We start from the raw sequence: 18,837 nt of genomic DNA on the forward strand, positions 1-18,837 counted from the left end.
AACATTACAAATGTAGAATTCTATTTGTACAACGTTAGTATTATAATACAAATATTAAATGAAAACCGAACAAGCACAAACAATGTACGGTATGATTCTGTAAGAGACTGTGCTGTGATATTGAGGCTGAATTGTAGTATTCCAGCACATGTTCAGGAGTGCACGATAGCAGGATAAAAGCAAGCTAAGAGCTCGGTGATTTATACAAGGGCCTGAACACAAAGAAGCGCAGAAATAAATTGTGACAGTGCGCTGCAACTGGTAACCCAAGACCGAGAGCTTTATGTCCCATCAGGTCAGGGGGAGAAGATCAACTCGCAAGTCTTCAAAGGCCCGGCAGGGTCCTCATCCCAGCACTGGAGGGTTCACAAAGGGAAGGAGCCAGTTTGCAGCATGTACATCAGCAGATGTTCCCTTTCCAAGCAACTGGGACAAGACTTTGTTGAGGAATGAGAGGCGAACTGTGGTGTCAGAACAATCATGTGCAGCACTAAGTGATGAGAACCATTTGCACCTGAATGAGACTCAGATTTAGATAAAGGGGATTTTGATCTCTTCTCATCAAAGCTGGTTCAAGACATGTTTTAAATTATATAGCCATGTAGATGCGTTATGTATTTGGAGCAAACCAAAATATATTGCCTTGACGCGGTCATTAAATGAATATACTACCAATTAACTACACTAAAGTGCATAAAAAAATGAACATCATGTTATAAAACAAAACATGTCTGCAGTTCACATGTGGTTCATCTTAACAGACTCAACGTGGTTCACTCAAAAACAGAATCCAGACTCATTCACACTTGGTCAAGAGTCACAAAGTCTGACATGACGCAGCAGGCCTTTACATATTTACTGAACTTTAGACCACAAGAACCATCAAAAAACTAAAATAAATAAAATATATATATATATATATAAAAATTCTGTTAAATATTAAACCAAATTGGTTGTGTAATTCAAGGTAGTACACCGGATCCACTGGTTGAAGGTTAGGTTATCTAAACCCTATTTGTGACAGATGTGCAGGCTCCTGTAAGCCTCTTACACATGTGCTGGACATGCATGAGTTTGTATAACTTTTGGAAATTGATTTTTGATGCATTTTCAGAAATAATGGGTTTGCCAAATAGGCCCATCTCCTTTCATTGCTATACTTGGTGTTACAGCACAAAACATGCGCTTAGGTGGCTATAATTGTAAAATGTTAGCCTTTTGCACACTACTTGCCAGAAGGTTAATATTGCTTAAATGGAAAGACCCCTTTCCCCCTACTTTCCTCCACTGGATTAAAGAAATCATGCAGTATTTTCAACTGGAAAAAAATAAGATACTCTCTTCAAGGGTCTTCCCAGAAATTCTGTGCAATCTGGCAACCTTTCTTGTCATTTGTTGAAAAATACAAGTAGGGAATACAATCCCAAAATATGTATAATTGTGTTGTTGTTGTTTTTTGTTTGTTTTGTTTTTTCTCCTGTCTTCTTTGCACAATGTAATTGATCATTTACGTCTGATGGGTAAAGGGTTGGGTTGGGGTATGTTGGTGTAATTTTGCTATTTCTTGCATATTATAAAATATGCAAGACCTTGTTCAAAAAAATATTAAAGCAAATAAAATGTCAAACCAAGAGTAATTTATTTAACAAGGTTTTAGATATTAACAAGGGTGTAGGTTTGATTTTGTCATTGGTGGGGACACAATGCAGACAACTGACATTTAGGCCTAATTGTTTGATCAAAATTATTGCGAGGGACAATTGAGTATCATTCAATTCGCGAAATGATTCACAAACCCACTCCGAAGTTCCAGTCTAAATCAAATGATTCAGGATATGCGCTTTGAAGTCCAGATCTGAATCAAATGATTCATGACATGCAAAGTTCCAATCTAAATCAAATGATTCACAATCGATGCTCTGAAATTCCGATCTGAATCAAAATATTCACGAAACCGCTCCAAAGTTACAAACTAAATCAAATGATTCACAATACGCACTCCGAAGTCCCAATCTGAATCAAATGCAAACTTCCGATCTAAATCAAATGATTCGCGAACCACGGTCCCGAAGTTCCGATCTGAATCAAAAGATACGCAAACTATTATTTCAGATCGGGACTTTAGAGAGAGAATCATTCAATTCCGATCTAATTCAAAGTTCCAATCTAAATCGAATGATTCATGACATGCAAAGTCCAGATCTAAATCAAATAATTTGTGAACCCTCTCCAAAATCCTTATCTAAATCAAATGATTCATGTTCCATGCTCCAAAGTCCTAATCTGAATTAAATGATTTGCAAAACGCGAAGTTCCAATTTAAATTAAATGATTTGCGAACCCTCTCTGTACATGAGTCCGAAATCCCGATCTAAATCAAATGATTTGTGATCCGCACCCCGAAGTCCCGATTTGAATCAAATGATTCGCGATACACGAAGTCCCAATCTAAATCAAATGATTCGCTATCCACAATCCAAAGTCCCAATCTGAATCAAGTGATTCGCTATCCACAATCCAAAATCCCAGTCTGAATCAAATGATTTGCAATATGCGAACCGACTGGAGAGCTTCAAAACAGTGAATCATTTTGTGAAGCAGCGGCTTAACTGATTCCGAGTTTCGAAAAGCTCCATTTCACCCATCAATGTGCTTTTTAAAAACATTACAAGCAATGTCGAAATTCGAAAATGAAATGCTCTACTCCAGTACAATTAAGAGCTGCACCTCAAAATGGATGTTAGATGGAAATATTCTGCATTATGATTTTGTTGCTTAATTCACTATATTTTAAATAGTTTGACCACTGCAATTCAGTTGGTGACAGCTCAATAGGAAATCAGTTGAAAACATCCAGTCATCTCATACCATTGAAGTGAATGTTAAATTTGTCAGTATATATAAATAGCCTATTTGAGAAATTATTGTTGTATCTGATTGTATTAGTCTAGATTGATAGGGAGAAAATGGGAGAAGCAGAACACAGAACAGCATACCAACATAAAGTTAAAAAGGGTAAACTTTATCATTCAACTGAACTGTGCTCATATACGGCTATTAGGCCTACTCCGCCCATGTATTTTAAATGTGCGTCATTGAAGCACGCGGTTTTCTAGAGTTAAGGCTAGAAGGAGACAACTGTGGCATCAATATAGCCTAGCGTAATTTTGTCACACTCTACAACAATAATTTCTATTTTTACATTATTGTAAGGGGTTGGGGTAGGTGTAGACATTAATCAAAGCATAATCTAATAGGCAGAAAATTAAATTTCATTGTTAGTTTCCGGTCGGAGCTGTATCCCTTCTAGTCACCACCGACCTGAGAAGTTAAAATAAACGGTTGTGTGGCTAGAAGGGATACAACTCCGACCGAAAACTAACAATTCAATTTAATTTTCTACCTATTAGATTGTGCTTTGAATAATGTCTACACGTGCCCCAACCCTAAACCTACCCCTTACAATAATGCAAAAATAGTAATTATTGTTGTACAGCCTGACAAAAATTACGCTATATTAATGTGCGCATGCCCTGTAGCCACTTCTAGCCTTAACCGTGGATACTGGTAGGCACCAGCATCTCTACTAAATTCTAAGCCCTTAGATATTAAGAATTGTTTACATTTATTGAAATTTAGACCTCAAGATCATCTTAGTAGTCTCTAACTGTCACTAATTTACAGTGCAAATGAATGAATAAATAAATAAAATTCAAACCAAGATTAATTTTAAATTAATTTTAAAAACTGGGTGCAGATTTGAGTTTTGTTTTGCCAGTGCAAGATGTCTTGACTGACCTGCAACCTTGGTTTGGTTATGAATATGCATGATCCTTGTGAAGCAAGCAGGTAGGTCTTTGTCATCTGATCAAAGCTGACAATCAGCAGCATGGATTCATATACAGACATAATGAAGTGTGGCGTTTCTTTCTCTGTATATGCAGACTGGAGCTCTGCGAAGAGTCAAACTACCTTTGCGTGACTTCCCTGGCTTTGCCATGCACACTGTAACCAAACCCAGCGTGAAAATGTTTATACTTTTGACCCTATTTGGAGTAGCCAGAGCCCATCCCCCTCAAACCAAGATGGTGGATTTCATAGTGTTTATACTATGCATAAGCCAATTACATAAAGGGTTAAAGTTGATACAGTGTTAAATTCTTACATGTGTGTGCCATAAACTGAACAAAGGAAAGGTCAAAGCACCAAAATATTTATTTAGAATGTCATACAAGAAAGAAAGAAAGAAAGAAATTACTAGGAGCATCTTTGTTTTATAAATTTCTATTTTTTTATACTTTGTGTTTGATATCTGTGTTGAACGTAGCAGCTGTTAAAATTGAATTAAAGCCTATGTTTTACAAAATAAAAATACTTTCTTAAAATTTTAATGTGTAACTTACTCCACTTGATACAGTATCAGACTATTATTTTTGGAAAAAAAGAAAGAAAGAAGGACATTTGAGACATATGTGCAGTTGAAACACCTTAACTTGCGTACACAAGAACCCAGAGCCGTGAGTTTTGCTCCACACATGTGTATTAGTGTTCTCTTTGATCGTGGGAAATTTGAAATGTGTGCATCTTTCCACTCCGAAGATATCGGCAAACTTTTTTTTCAAGGAGATATTTTAATTTCACCATGTCCCTTCCACAATGAATAGCTTATTATTGTTTTATGATTGTTAAACTTAACATATATACCATTGCAAACGTTACTCTCTGCTCTAAAAATAGACATATTTTATGACATTGTGCCATGCAAGGTCTTTTCATAATCTAGAGAAATGTGCGAGCATGTCAGTGGGGTACGGTTGAGACACAGTGTATCAACTCTACCCGGATTGGTCTCCTATTGCTTCACATGCTGTTTAGTTGTACAGTGTTATGATAGGGTAAAAGTCACATTTACATATATGCTATGCAAATTCTGTTAAAAAATTATATTTGTGATATTTCAACTGCCTATTATTAATGGACATATTTTCTAACATGAATGTTAAAAGGATTACATAGCATTTTAAGAAATATACAAGGTGGTAAAGTGGTTACAGTTGAGACACCCTTTATAGGTTGATGTAGTGTATACAGTAACAGTTCAGTCATAGTAAATAAAATGCCTACAGAGGCTGTGTGTGTTTGTGTACTGGTAATAATACCAGCAAATTCTAACCTTATGGGAATATTTTTTAGGTCCCCATGATGAAACAAACTTATAAATTATACAGAATGATTGAAAATGTAAAAATGTATAAATAAAGTTACGAGTGATTAGGGGTAGGGTTATAGAATATACGGGTATGTATATTGTTATTTGTACTGTTATGTTTACATTTGTACTGTTTGCCATATATTTTTGTAGTGTTAAATATTTGTAAAAACTGAATCTGAATTAAATAAAGCAAATAAATACATTTATTTTTAAACTGTAATTATTTAAAACTGTAATTTTGTAATTTATTTACCTTAAATGGTTAGCCAGCTTTAGAGCATTAAGAATGGGTGTCTCAACTGTACACCATATGGGTACAGTTGAGACAAAAATGCACCTCATGTTTACGAGCTAATTGTGGAAAATATAAACTACTTATGGCTATTATCAATTTATGATATTTTAGTACACAAGCAAAATAAATATCATGTGAAAAATCACTTCATTTCAGCATCTAGTTTTTGTGTAGCGATGAAAAAAGCAGAAAGTTTCTCTACTGTACTCAGTCTACCCTAGGCTACTAACGTGCATATTTTCTTACTATATTTCTGTTTCTTTTTATCTGTGTAGAAAGTAGCAGCTGTTAAAATTAATAACACAAAGATTATTGGGGTGTGTCTTACAAAAAAATACTATCAGTCTTTCATTTTAATGTGTAACTTGCTGTTTTCTCCACTTTGATATAGTATCAAACTATTAAAATCTTGTTTTTTGTAAGAAAGAAAGAAAGAAAGTGAGTTTGAATGAGTTTATTATATGAATGAGTAGTAAAGGAGTCACGCGCTTCAGATCCGCCGCGCATGATCTGAATTCCAGACGTGTCGCGCGCTCGCAGCTGATCGTGAAATCACGTGACACGCGCGCACACACACACACACACACACGCACACACACACACACATTACGGAAGCGCTGCTGCAGCTCACAGTTGATAACAAACTGTTTGTTGTTCTGTGATTCGCAAACTGGATCAGGATTCGTGCGCAATGATACTCTTCTGTTCTAGAAGTGGACCTTAAAATAGTAAGTTTACTTTAATAAAACATATGTAGGCTAGAAGGTGTAGTGCAAAAAGTTCTCGCTTAATCTTATGGTTTTCTGTGAATTAGGCATCAGTTGGGTCGTGAGCTTTAGTTTCATGCTGGAGGAACCGAGAGGTGTGGGCTTCTTTTCCAGTTTAGACGCGACCACAGTATAGTTCTAGGTGGCGTTGTTGTGTACTTGTTTGCATGGTATTGCATTTTATTGTGTTATATTGAAAAGTTTAAGGAAGTTGGATGGGGAGCAATTTGAGTTTTACAATCTTTAAAGATTGTCTGTTAATTTATTTTAGTGTCTTACAGGAGCATTTATCCCATTCATAATGGCCTTTAAGGAATAAATATTTATATATATATATATATATATATATATTGTGTGTTATACTTGAATCCATTACAAATTATCAGTCTATTGTTTAGCATTCAGAGGTTTATGAGACTGAGGTTTAAATGAAGCCCTGTTAGAATTATACAAAGTGAGAGAAACAGTGTGACTGGGGTGAACTCTTCTTCTAATAACTGCATTTGTGCTCAGGTAAAATGAAGTGTCTTCTGGTGGCCAATGAGAGCGCAGAGGTTCTGTTCTACTGGACTGACACCGAGTTCGAGCAGCGGATTCAGGAGCAGTATGAAGTTTCCCAGGAGGAAGGAGAACGAGTGAGAACGATTTTCAAAATGAATGCTGTTTGTTTTAAAGAAACATGAAACAGAGATACATAAATATTTAATATAATTATTTTATAGTAATTTTTTAAAGTATGCATGCATGTAAGTGTGGAATATTGAATGGTTATTAATATTATTCTTCATGTGTTCTCAGCTGCCTGCATTTGAAGACAGCATTAACACTCTTTTCGCACCCATCATCATCTCCTGTAGCACCATGGTGGACCGACTCGGGGACAATTACACCTCCTTCAACACAGAAAACAATCATATCTATGTTCTGCATCAGGTAATCCACAGCAGAATGAAAGAGCCATCTGATCTAACACTAATAACATGCATGCATCCTGTTATGGACAGACAGCACTCATTCAATAAATTAAAATACTTATGAAATGTAAGTATTGTTATATAAATTATATTTTTATATTTTGTGTGTATACATACTGGTTTTACACTTTATAAAATACACAAAATATTATAAGTTATAATCAAATATATCTGAAATATATATTTAAGTAATATATTTAAATAAAATAATTGTTATTATATATAAATATATACGTTTATATAAACCATTTAATGAAATTTAACAATATAAATGATTTATTTTCTATAGATCCCCCCCCCTTTTCAGAAATTATATGTATTTTTCAAACTCTTATACTATAACATAACCCCAACTTTTCAGATTATTCAAATCAATCTGACACCAACATGCTAATGTTGCTCTCTGTCATGCAGTTTGAGGAATGTCTGTACATCGCTGTGAATGGAGACGAAGATGAGACCGAAGAGGATTTGAAGAGAAAGATCTATGTGATAAAGAAACTCACAGAAATCATGTTTGGAATGGTGACATTCAGCGGTGCCCTCTTGAGGAAAGAGTGAGAACTGCATTTTCAGTTCAAAACCAGATTAACCTAACCATACTGTAGATTTTAGTATATTGCATTTCACTTCAATATTAGTATTATTATTATTTTTTATACACCAAAAACTGTTGCAGTAGCCTTTGGGCTGAAACCTAAGCAAACAAATCATTCAAAAAACATTTTTAATGGACTTTTCATTTTGTCAGATTGCGCCCTCAAGATACAGAGCAAAGGAACCGGTTGTGGAAGAAGCTACGAAGCCTCTTGGAAACATACAGCCGCTTACGAGAGAACGACCAAAGCTTTTTAGTGGAGGTGTGTGCAAGTGCTGTTTTTTTTATTAGTTGCATGCTAGTTTTAGATCATGTGCAATAAGTTCTCTGCCTCTATTCAGGCAGTGGAAAGGTTGATCCACCCGACCCTTTGTGAGCAGTGCATCGAGTTTCTGGAGCGTCGTCTGGTGCAGCAGATCAACAGCAACATGGACAGAATGGGCGAAGAGGTGCTGCACGCTTTCATACTGGTGCACACCAAACTGCTGGCCTTCTACTCCAGGTACAGCAAAATCTAATTGAGGCCATGATGTTTGGACCACAACATCAGAAGGAAGTGACAGTATTGTGCTACAGAGAACTTTGAAGTGATCTCTGATTTCTTACCTTTTTGTGCAGTCGAAATGCTAGCAATCTATACCCCTCTGATCTCCTGGCTCTGATCATCCTGGTGCAGGATCTCTATCCCAGCAAAATCGACCTAGACGACACTTCTGAGGTTTGATATCTCTTGCTCATAGTCACAGTTACTGTTGTTTTTTTTCTTCATTAAGGCTTTAATTGTTTTCTGTATACTTAGGAGTTAGAGAGCAGTTCAGTTCCTGATGTATTCTACACACCTGAGCCCTCTCCTCCTGAACGGGAATCAGGTGACAAAAATGCATAAACATCGTATGTATTGCAATGACATTCAGATCAGTTTATTAAAATACCGAAATGCTCTAAGACTGATTGGTGTTATATAACTACAAGCTGCATGTGTGAATATTTTTTTTATGTTTTTAATGCATAGTCCGACCAAGAGGTGACAGTCCTCCTGTCTTCCAGTTTGTAGATCCTGAGGTTCAGGTGAGCTATCTGTTTTTCCATCACTGTAATACAATCTGTTTGTAAGTCAGTATCTTCAAACTTTTTGTTCATCAAAGAATCCTGAAAGAAAAGTAAAACAACCCTTTTCAAATAATAATGATACAAAGAAGAATAAATGTTTGAGCACCAAATCAGCATATTAGAATGATTTCTGATATTTCTGATTTGTATGAAATTGGTTAAAATGAAAGAAATATATGAACATTGTTTTTAATATATATATATATATATATATATATATATATTTTACACACACACTTATATAACCTAATACAATAAATTTGCCTAAATTTATAAAACATTTAACAAACATTAACCATATCAAACCATATCATAACACAACATTTTTCAGCTAATAATAATAATAAGAAATGCTTCTTGATCAGCAAATCAGCATACTAGAATGATTTCTGAAGGATCCTATGGCAAAAAAAAAAAAAAAAATTATATACAATATTCCTGTTTTGGACTGCATTTTTGATCAAATGAAGCAATAAATCAAAAACATAAATCATACCAACCATCCAAGCTTTTGTACGATAGTGTATGATGTGTATTTCAAGAAGAGTTTCTCACATATCCAAGGTCTTATGATTTTAGATGGCCGAGGACAGTCTGCAAACTCTTGAAGCTCCAACTCCTGACCCTTCAGCCCCATCCAGAGTATTCCTGGAAGCCAAAGAGTGTCCCATGATGCCTCACTCCATGTATTGCCTACCTCTTTGGCCAGGAATAACTCTGGTGCTGCTCACCAAGGTGACAGTCTTTCATTGTTAGACCTCTAAAGCAAAGACAATTTGCACTGCATCTTCTATGTCATATTTTTTTGAAGAGCACATTTGTACAGACACTGTTTTTGCTTCTATTGAAGCATAAGATGCTATTTGGATCATTTTCAAATCATGCTGACTAACCTAATCATGTAGGTTTTACATAAATGTATGGAGTTGCTAGCTCATTTTTCCATTTTATATACTCATGCATACCAACAGATTCCTAACAGTCATGTGGCAGCATCTGTTTGCTACTTTCTGGAAGCTTTCGTGAAGCTAGAGAAGAGGTTATGTGAGGGGCATGAAGGGGCTGCGGCCATGCGGGGTCAGCCCTCTGTCCAGGAGCAGCGGAGCAGACTGGAGAAGTTAATCAAAACCTGGGCCAGCATGGACATTCAGGTCAGTGGACAACAGAGCACACACTTCATCAATTCCACACTGTCAGATCAGACCACTTTACAATGTGCTAAAATTAGGGTTGGGACTTAAATTAGAGATTTAAAGTTTAATAGTTTTTCTTCATATTTCAATTCTGAATAATTCTGTTTATTTAGCACTTTTGAAAAAGCATGTTAGGATCAATAATTGAATAATAGAAACAATAATTACTATGCTCCAGATTGCTTTAATTATGTAAATTAATTTAAAAACTAAGTAATTATATAAAGTGCTGAATTGATTTTCTTGTTTTCTAGTTACACTTCCTTTCAAAAGTTTGGGGTCGGTAAGATTAAAAAAAAAAAAAAAAAAGTTTTATTAGATTAAAAAATACAGAGGTATTGTGAAATATTATTACAATTTAAATAACAATTTTCTATTGTAATGTATTTTAAATTGTAATTTATTCTTATGAAGGCAAAGCTGTATTTTCAGCATCATTACTCCAGTCTTCAGAGTCACGTGATCCTTCAAAAATCATTCTAATATGCTTATTTGATGCCCAAGAAACATTTCTTACTATTATCGTGTTTAAAACAGTTATGCTTCTTAATATTTTTGTGGAAACCGGGACACATTTTTTGTCAGGATTTTTTGATAAATATAAAGTTCAAAGATCAGCATTTATTTGTATTTGAAATCTTTTTTAACTTCTTTTGTATTTACTGTCACTTTTGGTCAATTTAATGCATTCTTGATAAGTAAAAGTATTATTTAGTGTTAAAATACAGAATAAAACTTGCCCCAAACGTTTTTTTATTTTTTTTGTCCTACTAGAGACATTTGCACACTAAAATTTATATTTAAATCCATTTAAATGTATAAATTTCAAGAATTGGTACCTGACATACCAATAAAATAAAAGCAAATCATCCCTAGCATCCTCCATAAATTAAGACCTGTTAGAAAATGTATTGGTCAGAAATGGTGGGAACCCTGTAGCTATAATGGCATCTTTTTTGAAAACTCGACTCTTCATTTATATATTCAGACCTCTCAACTTCAAAATGCGTGGACAGACTTTAAGAACAAGGCGTTTAGCAGATCAGGATCTGGATTCACAAGAGAGTGAGTACTGTTCTCTTTATTAATAAACTACAAAATGCATTGCAGGCTAAATTCACTCATTTGATCTTGGATAATGCCAAAAGTGACTTAAAACTCACATTTTATTTGTTGTCACAGTTTGCTGCCCTCTTGTCGAAACATGAAGACTCAGTTGTGTGGAGTGTACAGGCAGTTTTTTGCAGCTGAGTGTATGGGCAGCAGTCAGCGATTGGCTCCACATCTGCAAGAACGAGCTCTGAGCATGGTCCAGTATGTCTGAACATACACCTCAATAGTACTGAAGGATATTTATTTTAATGTGCCTTAACATGATATCTCTTACATTTATTCCAGAGAGAAGTTAATGGACTGGAAGGATTTTCTGCTGGTGAAAAGCAAAAGAAATATCACAATGGTGTCATATCCTTTTTTTCTACCTTGAGTATTTTTGTTGCCTATGCTCCCTTCAATCTTTTTAGATGGGTTGCATTCACATTTCAATATTGAATCATTCTTCTTTTGTCATGTGACATTGTTATAATCTTTAACCATTATCTCACATACTTGGAAGAGTTTCCCGGTCTCATCCACTTTATCTACGTGGATCGTTCAAATGGTCAGATGATTGCACCCTCCCTAAATGTGACGGATCGCACTGTCTCTGAGCTTGGAAAGGGGCCTCTAGCTGACTTCATAAAGAACAAGGTGTTTTTGTGCTTATAGCCCATCCCCATCATGCAAGATATTGTAAAGAAATCAGCATATTAGAACGATTTTTGAAGAATCATGTGACCCTGAAGACTGGAGTAATGATGCTGAAAATTCAGCTTTGTGTTACAGGAATAAATTACATAAAATGGAAAATGGTTGATTTTAAATTGCAATAATATTTAGAAATATTACCGTTTTTACTAGCCTGACTACGTCAGACTTCGTACTTCCGCTCAATTTCATTTCGCTTCTGTACTCTGTCTACGAAGCAAAGCGAAGTAGCAGAGTTTGGTATTACCAGGCTACGTTTTTACTGTATTTTTAATCAAATAATTGCAGTCTTTTTTTTTAAAGAGTCGTCTTTCAAAAACATTTAATTAATTCACAATTGATTTCATTAGTTACTGATTATATACCATTTTCATCATGAATCTGCACAGGTTTGGAGTCTTGTTGCAACAGCACAGCGGTACCTACAAAAGGGTTACGCCACTGTGACGCTCCGGGATGGAGATTATTTCTACTGTTACTTCCTGTGGTTTGAAAATGAAACGGTAAATGGCTGCTTTCGTCACCTTTACAGTAACTATATATAATACATATAATGAAAGTGTTGATGAGGTTTAAATGTTTTGACAGGGTTACAAACTGGAAGTGATAGACATCCCCAGCTCCCCAGATGATGCCGCTCCAGTAGGAATGCTCACCTGTGATTATTACAGGTATGACATCTGATAATGAAGAATTCACATAGAAACGATTTACTCTCAGAAATTTCAAGTAAATTTCACAAAAAATTACAAAGCAATGGCAAGTAGCACATTGAGTAAAATGTTCAATTTTGAAGCGGAAAGACTAAAATAGTATTTTCTTGCAAAACGTGCTCAAGTATATATATATATATATATACATTCGTCTACTTATTAGAAGTCAGTGTGCCATCAGAATGATTTTGAAACTGATATTTCAAAATAAAAGAATAAAAAAACTAAAAAATATATATATTTTTTATTATTTTAATAACTTCCAAAACTTTTTTTTTTTTTTTTTTACAGTGCAGGTGGTAGGAACCCTAACTCTTATTGTAGACATACTACATGACACCAGCTGAACTTTCTTTAATACATGTATTAAATGCATTCGTGTATTTTATGTCTACTCTGTCTGTTTTGGTGTGATAGGAAACTGCTGCGCTATTACAGCAAAAAACATCAGAATGAGGTGGTGAAGTGTTATGAACTGTTTACTGTGCATCTGGGTGTGATCCCCAATGAATATATTCTTCAGCACTGCAGTCAGCTGGCCCGTAAGCTGTGGGAGCCCACCCGTATCCCGCTCCTGTGACCAGCACAGCCTTCAGTGGATTATGGCCCGTGCAGCCGTGTTCACTTTATTCATGATCTGTAAACTACGTGGAGAGTTTTCTGAACTTTCTGCACAAGCACTTCTTATTTCAGTTAAGGTAATTGCAGAAAATATTGTGTCAGGAAACCAAACACTGCACTTCTTGTACTTACAATGAACTGAGTGTAATGTGCAAGTGAACGTTCTTAAGGTGCTTATAATGCAGATGTCTGCTATTAACTGATTATTTTTGTGAAACCAGGACCAAATAATATAGGACAGCACTCCTTTTTAAAGATGTCATTACCCAAATTGTATCAGGTATCTGGCAATGTTAGTTAGAAGATTTACAAATCTGTCTTTCATAATTATTAATGACATTTAGTGTGACAACAAATTTATTAAATAAATGGCAAAAAAAAAAAGAATAAATAAATAAAGTTTAAGCTGAAATGTACAATCTAAGTCTTAAGCATTCTTAAAGCTTGTAGTTTTGTGTATTTTTGGGACTTTGGTGCCCCCTGCAGTTTTGTCGAAATTACACTGAAAAGATGTGCACTTGCTTTTTTTTCTTTCTTTTTCTTTTTTTTTTTTTTTTTAATATTTTCTTTTTTTTTTTTGTGTGTGTGCCATAAAGCAATCAGCCCTTTCGCAGAATTTTGTACCCGCTCAACAAACAAAGGAGCATAGGGATAACAAAAAAAAAAACATTCGTCTACTTATTAGAAGTCAGTGTGCCATCAGAATGATTTTGAAACTGATATTTCAAAATAAAAGAATAAAAAAAAAAAACTAAAAAAATTACATACGCTTGATTCAAGGAAATAATTGTAATTTATTTATTCAGCAGTCAAAAATATTAATTTCTTTGCGATTTCTCTCCTCCTAGTACTGTCAGCACTTTTTTTAGCTGTAATTTTTGATCATGAATTTTGTTACAGAAAGAGAACAAAAGTTTTTGTATTTAAATTTTAGTTTGGAGATTAACTTAAAGACTAAATATATAAGATAATGAAAGTGCATTTGTTTTTGTGTTTGCCCTCTGCATTTAAAAAAGAAAAGAAAAACAAAAGTGATATTTCACAGAACTGGTTGTTATTACTAACAGGAATATGTCATTTATAGTTTGCTATAATATTGCATGTATTTATACATAATGTTCTGATAAAAGTTTTTACACACTATGTAATCAGTTTTCCAAGAAAAATAAATAGTAAATAATAATTTATTAGGATAAAATCTTTTGTCATCCTTTATAAAGCTGTATTTAAATGATGTCTATTATAGCTTTGGTTTTAATTTTAATATTCATTTTCACATGTTTTAAATGCCTTTGTATATTACTGTATATTATTGGGTAATGTCTATTTTGTATTTTACCCAAAAATTGCAGTTTTGAAAAATTTTGAAATTATTCATAGAAATGATGAGATTGATCCTATTGTCTTGTGACGTTGAAGGTGGTCTGCTGAAGTCCAGGTCTGCTGAAGTCCAGGTCTGTAGACTGTTTTCTGCTGTTTGTCGTCTCTCTTAACTTTTAGAAACATGGAAAGTTTCTGCAGTCATCACAGTGCACCAGTGAGGTCTCGCACCGCTCCAGATTTAACCAGCTCCCGCAGTAAGATGGTCTCAGCACTGACATCGTGAACCACCTGTGTGTTCATGGCATCCATGCGGAGAGAGCCGTAATAATGCAGCAGAGCTCCAGGGTGCTGCAGGTCGTATCCAAATCCAGCTAAACTCACCTCATCACACACCTGCAGGGCCAGAACTACTGCCGTTATACCCAGCGTCGGCACCATCTAACAAACAAAACATAAAATGGACTTCAATGGACAGTGCTCTCAGCAGAAGATTTAGAAGTCTGAGGAAACATTAATCAAAAGTAAAGACAGGAAAGAATTTTTAATATTCCAAAATATATCTGTTTCAAATAAATGCTTTTCTTTTAAACTTTCTACTTGGCAAAGAATCCTGAAAAATGTATTACGGTTTCTATAAGAATATTAAGCAATAGATTCTGAAGGATCATGTGACACACAAGACGAGTAATGGCTGCTGAAAACTCACCTTTGCATCACAGGAGTAAATTACATTTTAAAATATGTTGAACTAGAAAACAGTTCAATCATAATTATATTTCAAAAATTACTGTATATTGATCAAATAAATGCTGCCTTGGTGCACATAAGAGGATCATCTGACCCCAAACATTTGAATGGTTGTGTGTGTGTGTGTGTATATGTTTTAGAAAAAAATATCTATTTAGTAACCTTTTGAATTCAAAGACGGCGTAGTTTGAATTTGCACATTTGAAAAATCATCTCAGTTCTGACCTTTTTCTGTTGTTCTGCATAGGTTTTCAGCACCTGTCCAGTCCTGTACATGATTTCAGGATTTAGGATGCGGACATTTTCTGGTTGAAGAGGTATCGAGTCTATTACATTCTTCCAGAACCACAATTTAGACCACCAGCTCTACAGACAGAACATTTTAGAAATTAAAAATGGTACTTTTTTTGGTCATTTGTGTTAACTTTAAGGTAATCTAGTGCACTCCCAAAAGACAAAAAAAAGCATTAAAAATTTACAGTCCCTCTGTTTCACGAACACAGACCACAACATTTTTTCATTCGTTTTTTGTCCAACAAAATACTCTAGAATGAGAATATCCTTCCCAAAAACCTTCTGCGTTACTCACCAAAGGCTCTTTGGTTATTACAGAGATGAGCCATGCTAAATCTAAACTCTTGAATGCCACCAAAGCCACCAGTTCAGTACTCTGGTATTCTTGTGACTGAGAAGGCGCCCCTTCTGGATAAATGAGCCGAATGGTAGTTCTAGATCCAGCGTCTTTTTCATATCCAAATACTGGAGCATTGTTCACTCTGTAGGTATGAAGAGTAAAATATTCATATCAATATAATTAGTTTGGGTGAGTTGATATGAATCATTCATTGCATATTAGAATGATTTATGAATGATCATGTGACACTGAAGACTGGGGTAATGATACTGAAAATTCAGCTTTGCATCACAGGAATAAATTACAATAATTGTAATAATTTTTCACAATATTATTGTTTTACTGTATCTGTGACACCCTTAAGTGTTTGTTAATGAACTAACCTGATGATGATGTTGTACTGGTCTATATGAGGTCCAAGATTTTTGCCGTGTAAAATGCCACCGCTTCCAACCACCACGCATCTCCTGCAGGTCTCTGGGCCAGTGGGTACAGCAGTGTAAGGCAGGGCTTTCAGGGCCTGAGCCACCATCTCCTCACTACCCTGCAGGCCCAGAGGAGGAGGCAGTGCCCAGTCTCCTGTGCTGTTCTCCAGGAACACGGGAATCTTCAGCAGCCCAGCAGGTATAGACAGTGTCCTCACCCTCTCCACACTCCAGCCGCTGCGACAGGACTGATTCTGCAGAGCCTGAGGTGTGTACAGATGAGACGGGTTTACAACATGCACCTTTAGAAGTGAGTATTATTATTATAAGTGATTTAATATTAATTGTTTCATGATTTACTTACATATGCACGACTGTTTAAAAGTTTTTAAGAAGCTAAGATTAAGAAAAGCTTTTATTTAGCAAGCATAAGACTTGTTACAAAAAATGTGTATTTCAAATAAATGCTTCTCTTTTGAACTTTCTAATCATCATAGAATTAATCAAAAAATGATGTATTATGGTTTACACAAATATATTAAGCTGCACAACATTGATAATAAGAAGAATTTCTTGAGCAGCAAATAAGCATCTAACAATGATTTCTGAGGCATGATCATGTGACACTGAAGCCTGGAGTAATGGGAGATTCAGCTTTGCCAACACAAAATTAGAAATTTCAGAAAATTACATATTAAAATAAATAACTTATTTGAATATATTTCACAGTATTACTGTTTTTGCTTTATTTTTAATTAATTAAATAGTCTTGGTGAGCATTTTTCTTTCAAAAACATTTGTATATTACTGTCCCCAAATTTATCAATTATATATTTATTTGAGTCATTTAATGAGATATATTTATTACAATACTAATGTATATGTATATATTCGTTCGTCTGTTCATTCATTTATTAGGGGTAATAATATATGTAAACTCTGCATGGATTATCTGGGGGGAAAAAACTAAATATCTTAACTACACATAGGTAAATAAACTTTATTGACTTGACTTGTTTACTACTAAAGATCACTTTTAGTTAAAACTGGTTTCTCCTGCCCTGTCTGAAGTATTTGTTACCCAGATATTTGTGTTTTAAAGATGTTTTGAGGCCTAAAACGTTTGAAAGAGTTAACTTGGACACAGTTAAACTGAATCAGTGTTGGTGAAGCTTTATATAATTAATCTCACTAAATGAATGTACAGTATGGGTATATCAGATGCACACATACTGTATACAGTTCAGTTTACAAATCATCTCAATCCTGCAATAAAGACAAAGTGGCCTTGATTATAATAAGTAAGGTCACACATTCTTCAAATTGACTCAATTCTTCAGTTTCATGTGATCAAGACAAGCAGTGAATGACATACCAGAGTTTCAGCAGAACTGTCATTAGTCCAGGTGGGCTCTGGGGTTGGCAGATATGCAGGAACCAGAATGGCCGAATAACAGCTCAACAACAGAGCAATGCTTAAAATGAAGTTGTTCCTCCTGAAATCATAAAACAGCAGTCTCATGAAGCTTCCACTCTTACGGTGTTTATCAGTTTTAAAGGAATGTGTCTGTACAGGTCATGAAATCTCCAGTGCAACATGTGAATGGCAAGCATGTGTCACAGCGCTTATCTCGGGCAAACCCACCGGCTAAGGAAGAATTCTCTGGACTCTGCCCTGCTGTGTTGGGTGGTTGGGCTCTCTAAGCTGCTGGCTTCCGGTAACAGAGGAACGCTGTCTTCGTCATTATCATTAACACTCAAGTGTTTCAGAGTCACCATTTTTCAAACCAATTCCCAACTACACCTGTCAGTAATGAAATATGAATTGAGGAGTTATAGTTTGCTTGTTTGTTCTGTAAAGTCAATGTTCTACAACCTTCGTTCACAGAACATTTAATCTGAATACTTTATGCCTTTATCTATGATTTGTGTTGCTTCTTACCTCTTATTTCAGCTGCTGTCTTCTTTTTCCCAGGTGTAGAGATAGAAACATGTCTGTGTTGTATTGAAAATGAGCTGCGCTGTTGTCCCTTTCATTCACAGCCGTGTTTTGTCTCGTTCTGATCCCTTCTCACAGTTAATCATTTATCCGTCTCAGAGGCTTCTCTTTGTATAGCACAGTACTTTATCTACTCTGCTGTTCAAACAACCACACAATTCCGTTTATGATTATGCTTGATATCATTCCTAAAAGCCATGTTTCAAAGGTCCTTTATATCCTTTATTCAGCTATTGCTCAGAGCAAAAATACATAAATAAAATAGTACAAATCTTAATAACTAACCATAAGTAAACACAATTTATTAACTTTACTAATCGGCTACTAAGGAAAGATTCTCAGACTTGAGTCTCAGGTATTTTAAGATTTTTTAAAATGTTTTGAAGTCTCTTAAGCTCTTGTTTGATCAAAAATAAAGTA

The 18,837-nt window shown here is 35.1% G+C and overlaps 2 protein-coding genes across 2 annotated transcripts; one reads left to right on the forward strand and one right to left on the reverse strand.

Annotated features, from left to right (window-relative positions):
* Nucleotides 1-6,036: 6,036 nt before the first annotated feature.
* Nucleotides 6,037-13,927, forward strand: hps1 (HPS1 biogenesis of lysosomal organelles complex 3 subunit 1). The gene is made up of 18 exons (XM_058796894.1): nucleotides 6,037-6,235; nucleotides 6,788-6,909; nucleotides 7,073-7,207; nucleotides 7,663-7,805; nucleotides 8,000-8,108; nucleotides 8,188-8,348; nucleotides 8,465-8,564; nucleotides 8,646-8,715; nucleotides 8,859-8,914; nucleotides 9,536-9,691; nucleotides 9,928-10,107; nucleotides 11,138-11,214; nucleotides 11,332-11,463; nucleotides 11,548-11,612; nucleotides 11,753-11,898; nucleotides 12,345-12,458; nucleotides 12,544-12,626; nucleotides 13,086-13,927. Exons 2-18 carry the CDS (start codon nucleotides 6,793-6,795, stop codon nucleotides 13,246-13,248), a joined length of 2,007 nt encoding a protein of 668 aa, XP_058652877.1. The 5' UTR covers nucleotides 6,037-6,235; nucleotides 6,788-6,792; the 3' UTR covers nucleotides 13,249-13,927.
* Nucleotides 13,928-14,063: 136 nt separating this feature from the next.
* st3gal7 (ST3 beta-galactoside alpha-2,3-sialyltransferase 7) lies at nucleotides 14,064-18,595 on the reverse strand. Its single transcript, XM_058796895.1, has 7 exons — nucleotides 18,361-18,595; nucleotides 18,064-18,222; nucleotides 17,794-17,914; nucleotides 16,377-16,681; nucleotides 15,949-16,135; nucleotides 15,585-15,725; nucleotides 14,064-15,050 (listed from the first exon to the last, which is right to left on the reverse strand). The coding sequence occupies exons 2-7, from the start codon at nucleotides 18,195-18,197 to the stop codon at nucleotides 14,814-14,816; spliced, it is 1,125 nt and encodes a 374-aa protein (XP_058652878.1). The 5' UTR covers nucleotides 18,198-18,222; nucleotides 18,361-18,595; the 3' UTR covers nucleotides 14,064-14,813.
* Between the last annotated feature and the right edge of the window lie 242 nt (nucleotides 18,596-18,837).

Source organism: Onychostoma macrolepis, chromosome 13 (assembly GCF_012432095.1).
Source record: "Onychostoma macrolepis isolate SWU-2019 chromosome 13, ASM1243209v1, whole genome shotgun sequence".
Lineage (NCBI taxonomy): Eukaryota > Metazoa > Chordata > Actinopteri > Cypriniformes > Cyprinidae > Onychostoma > Onychostoma macrolepis.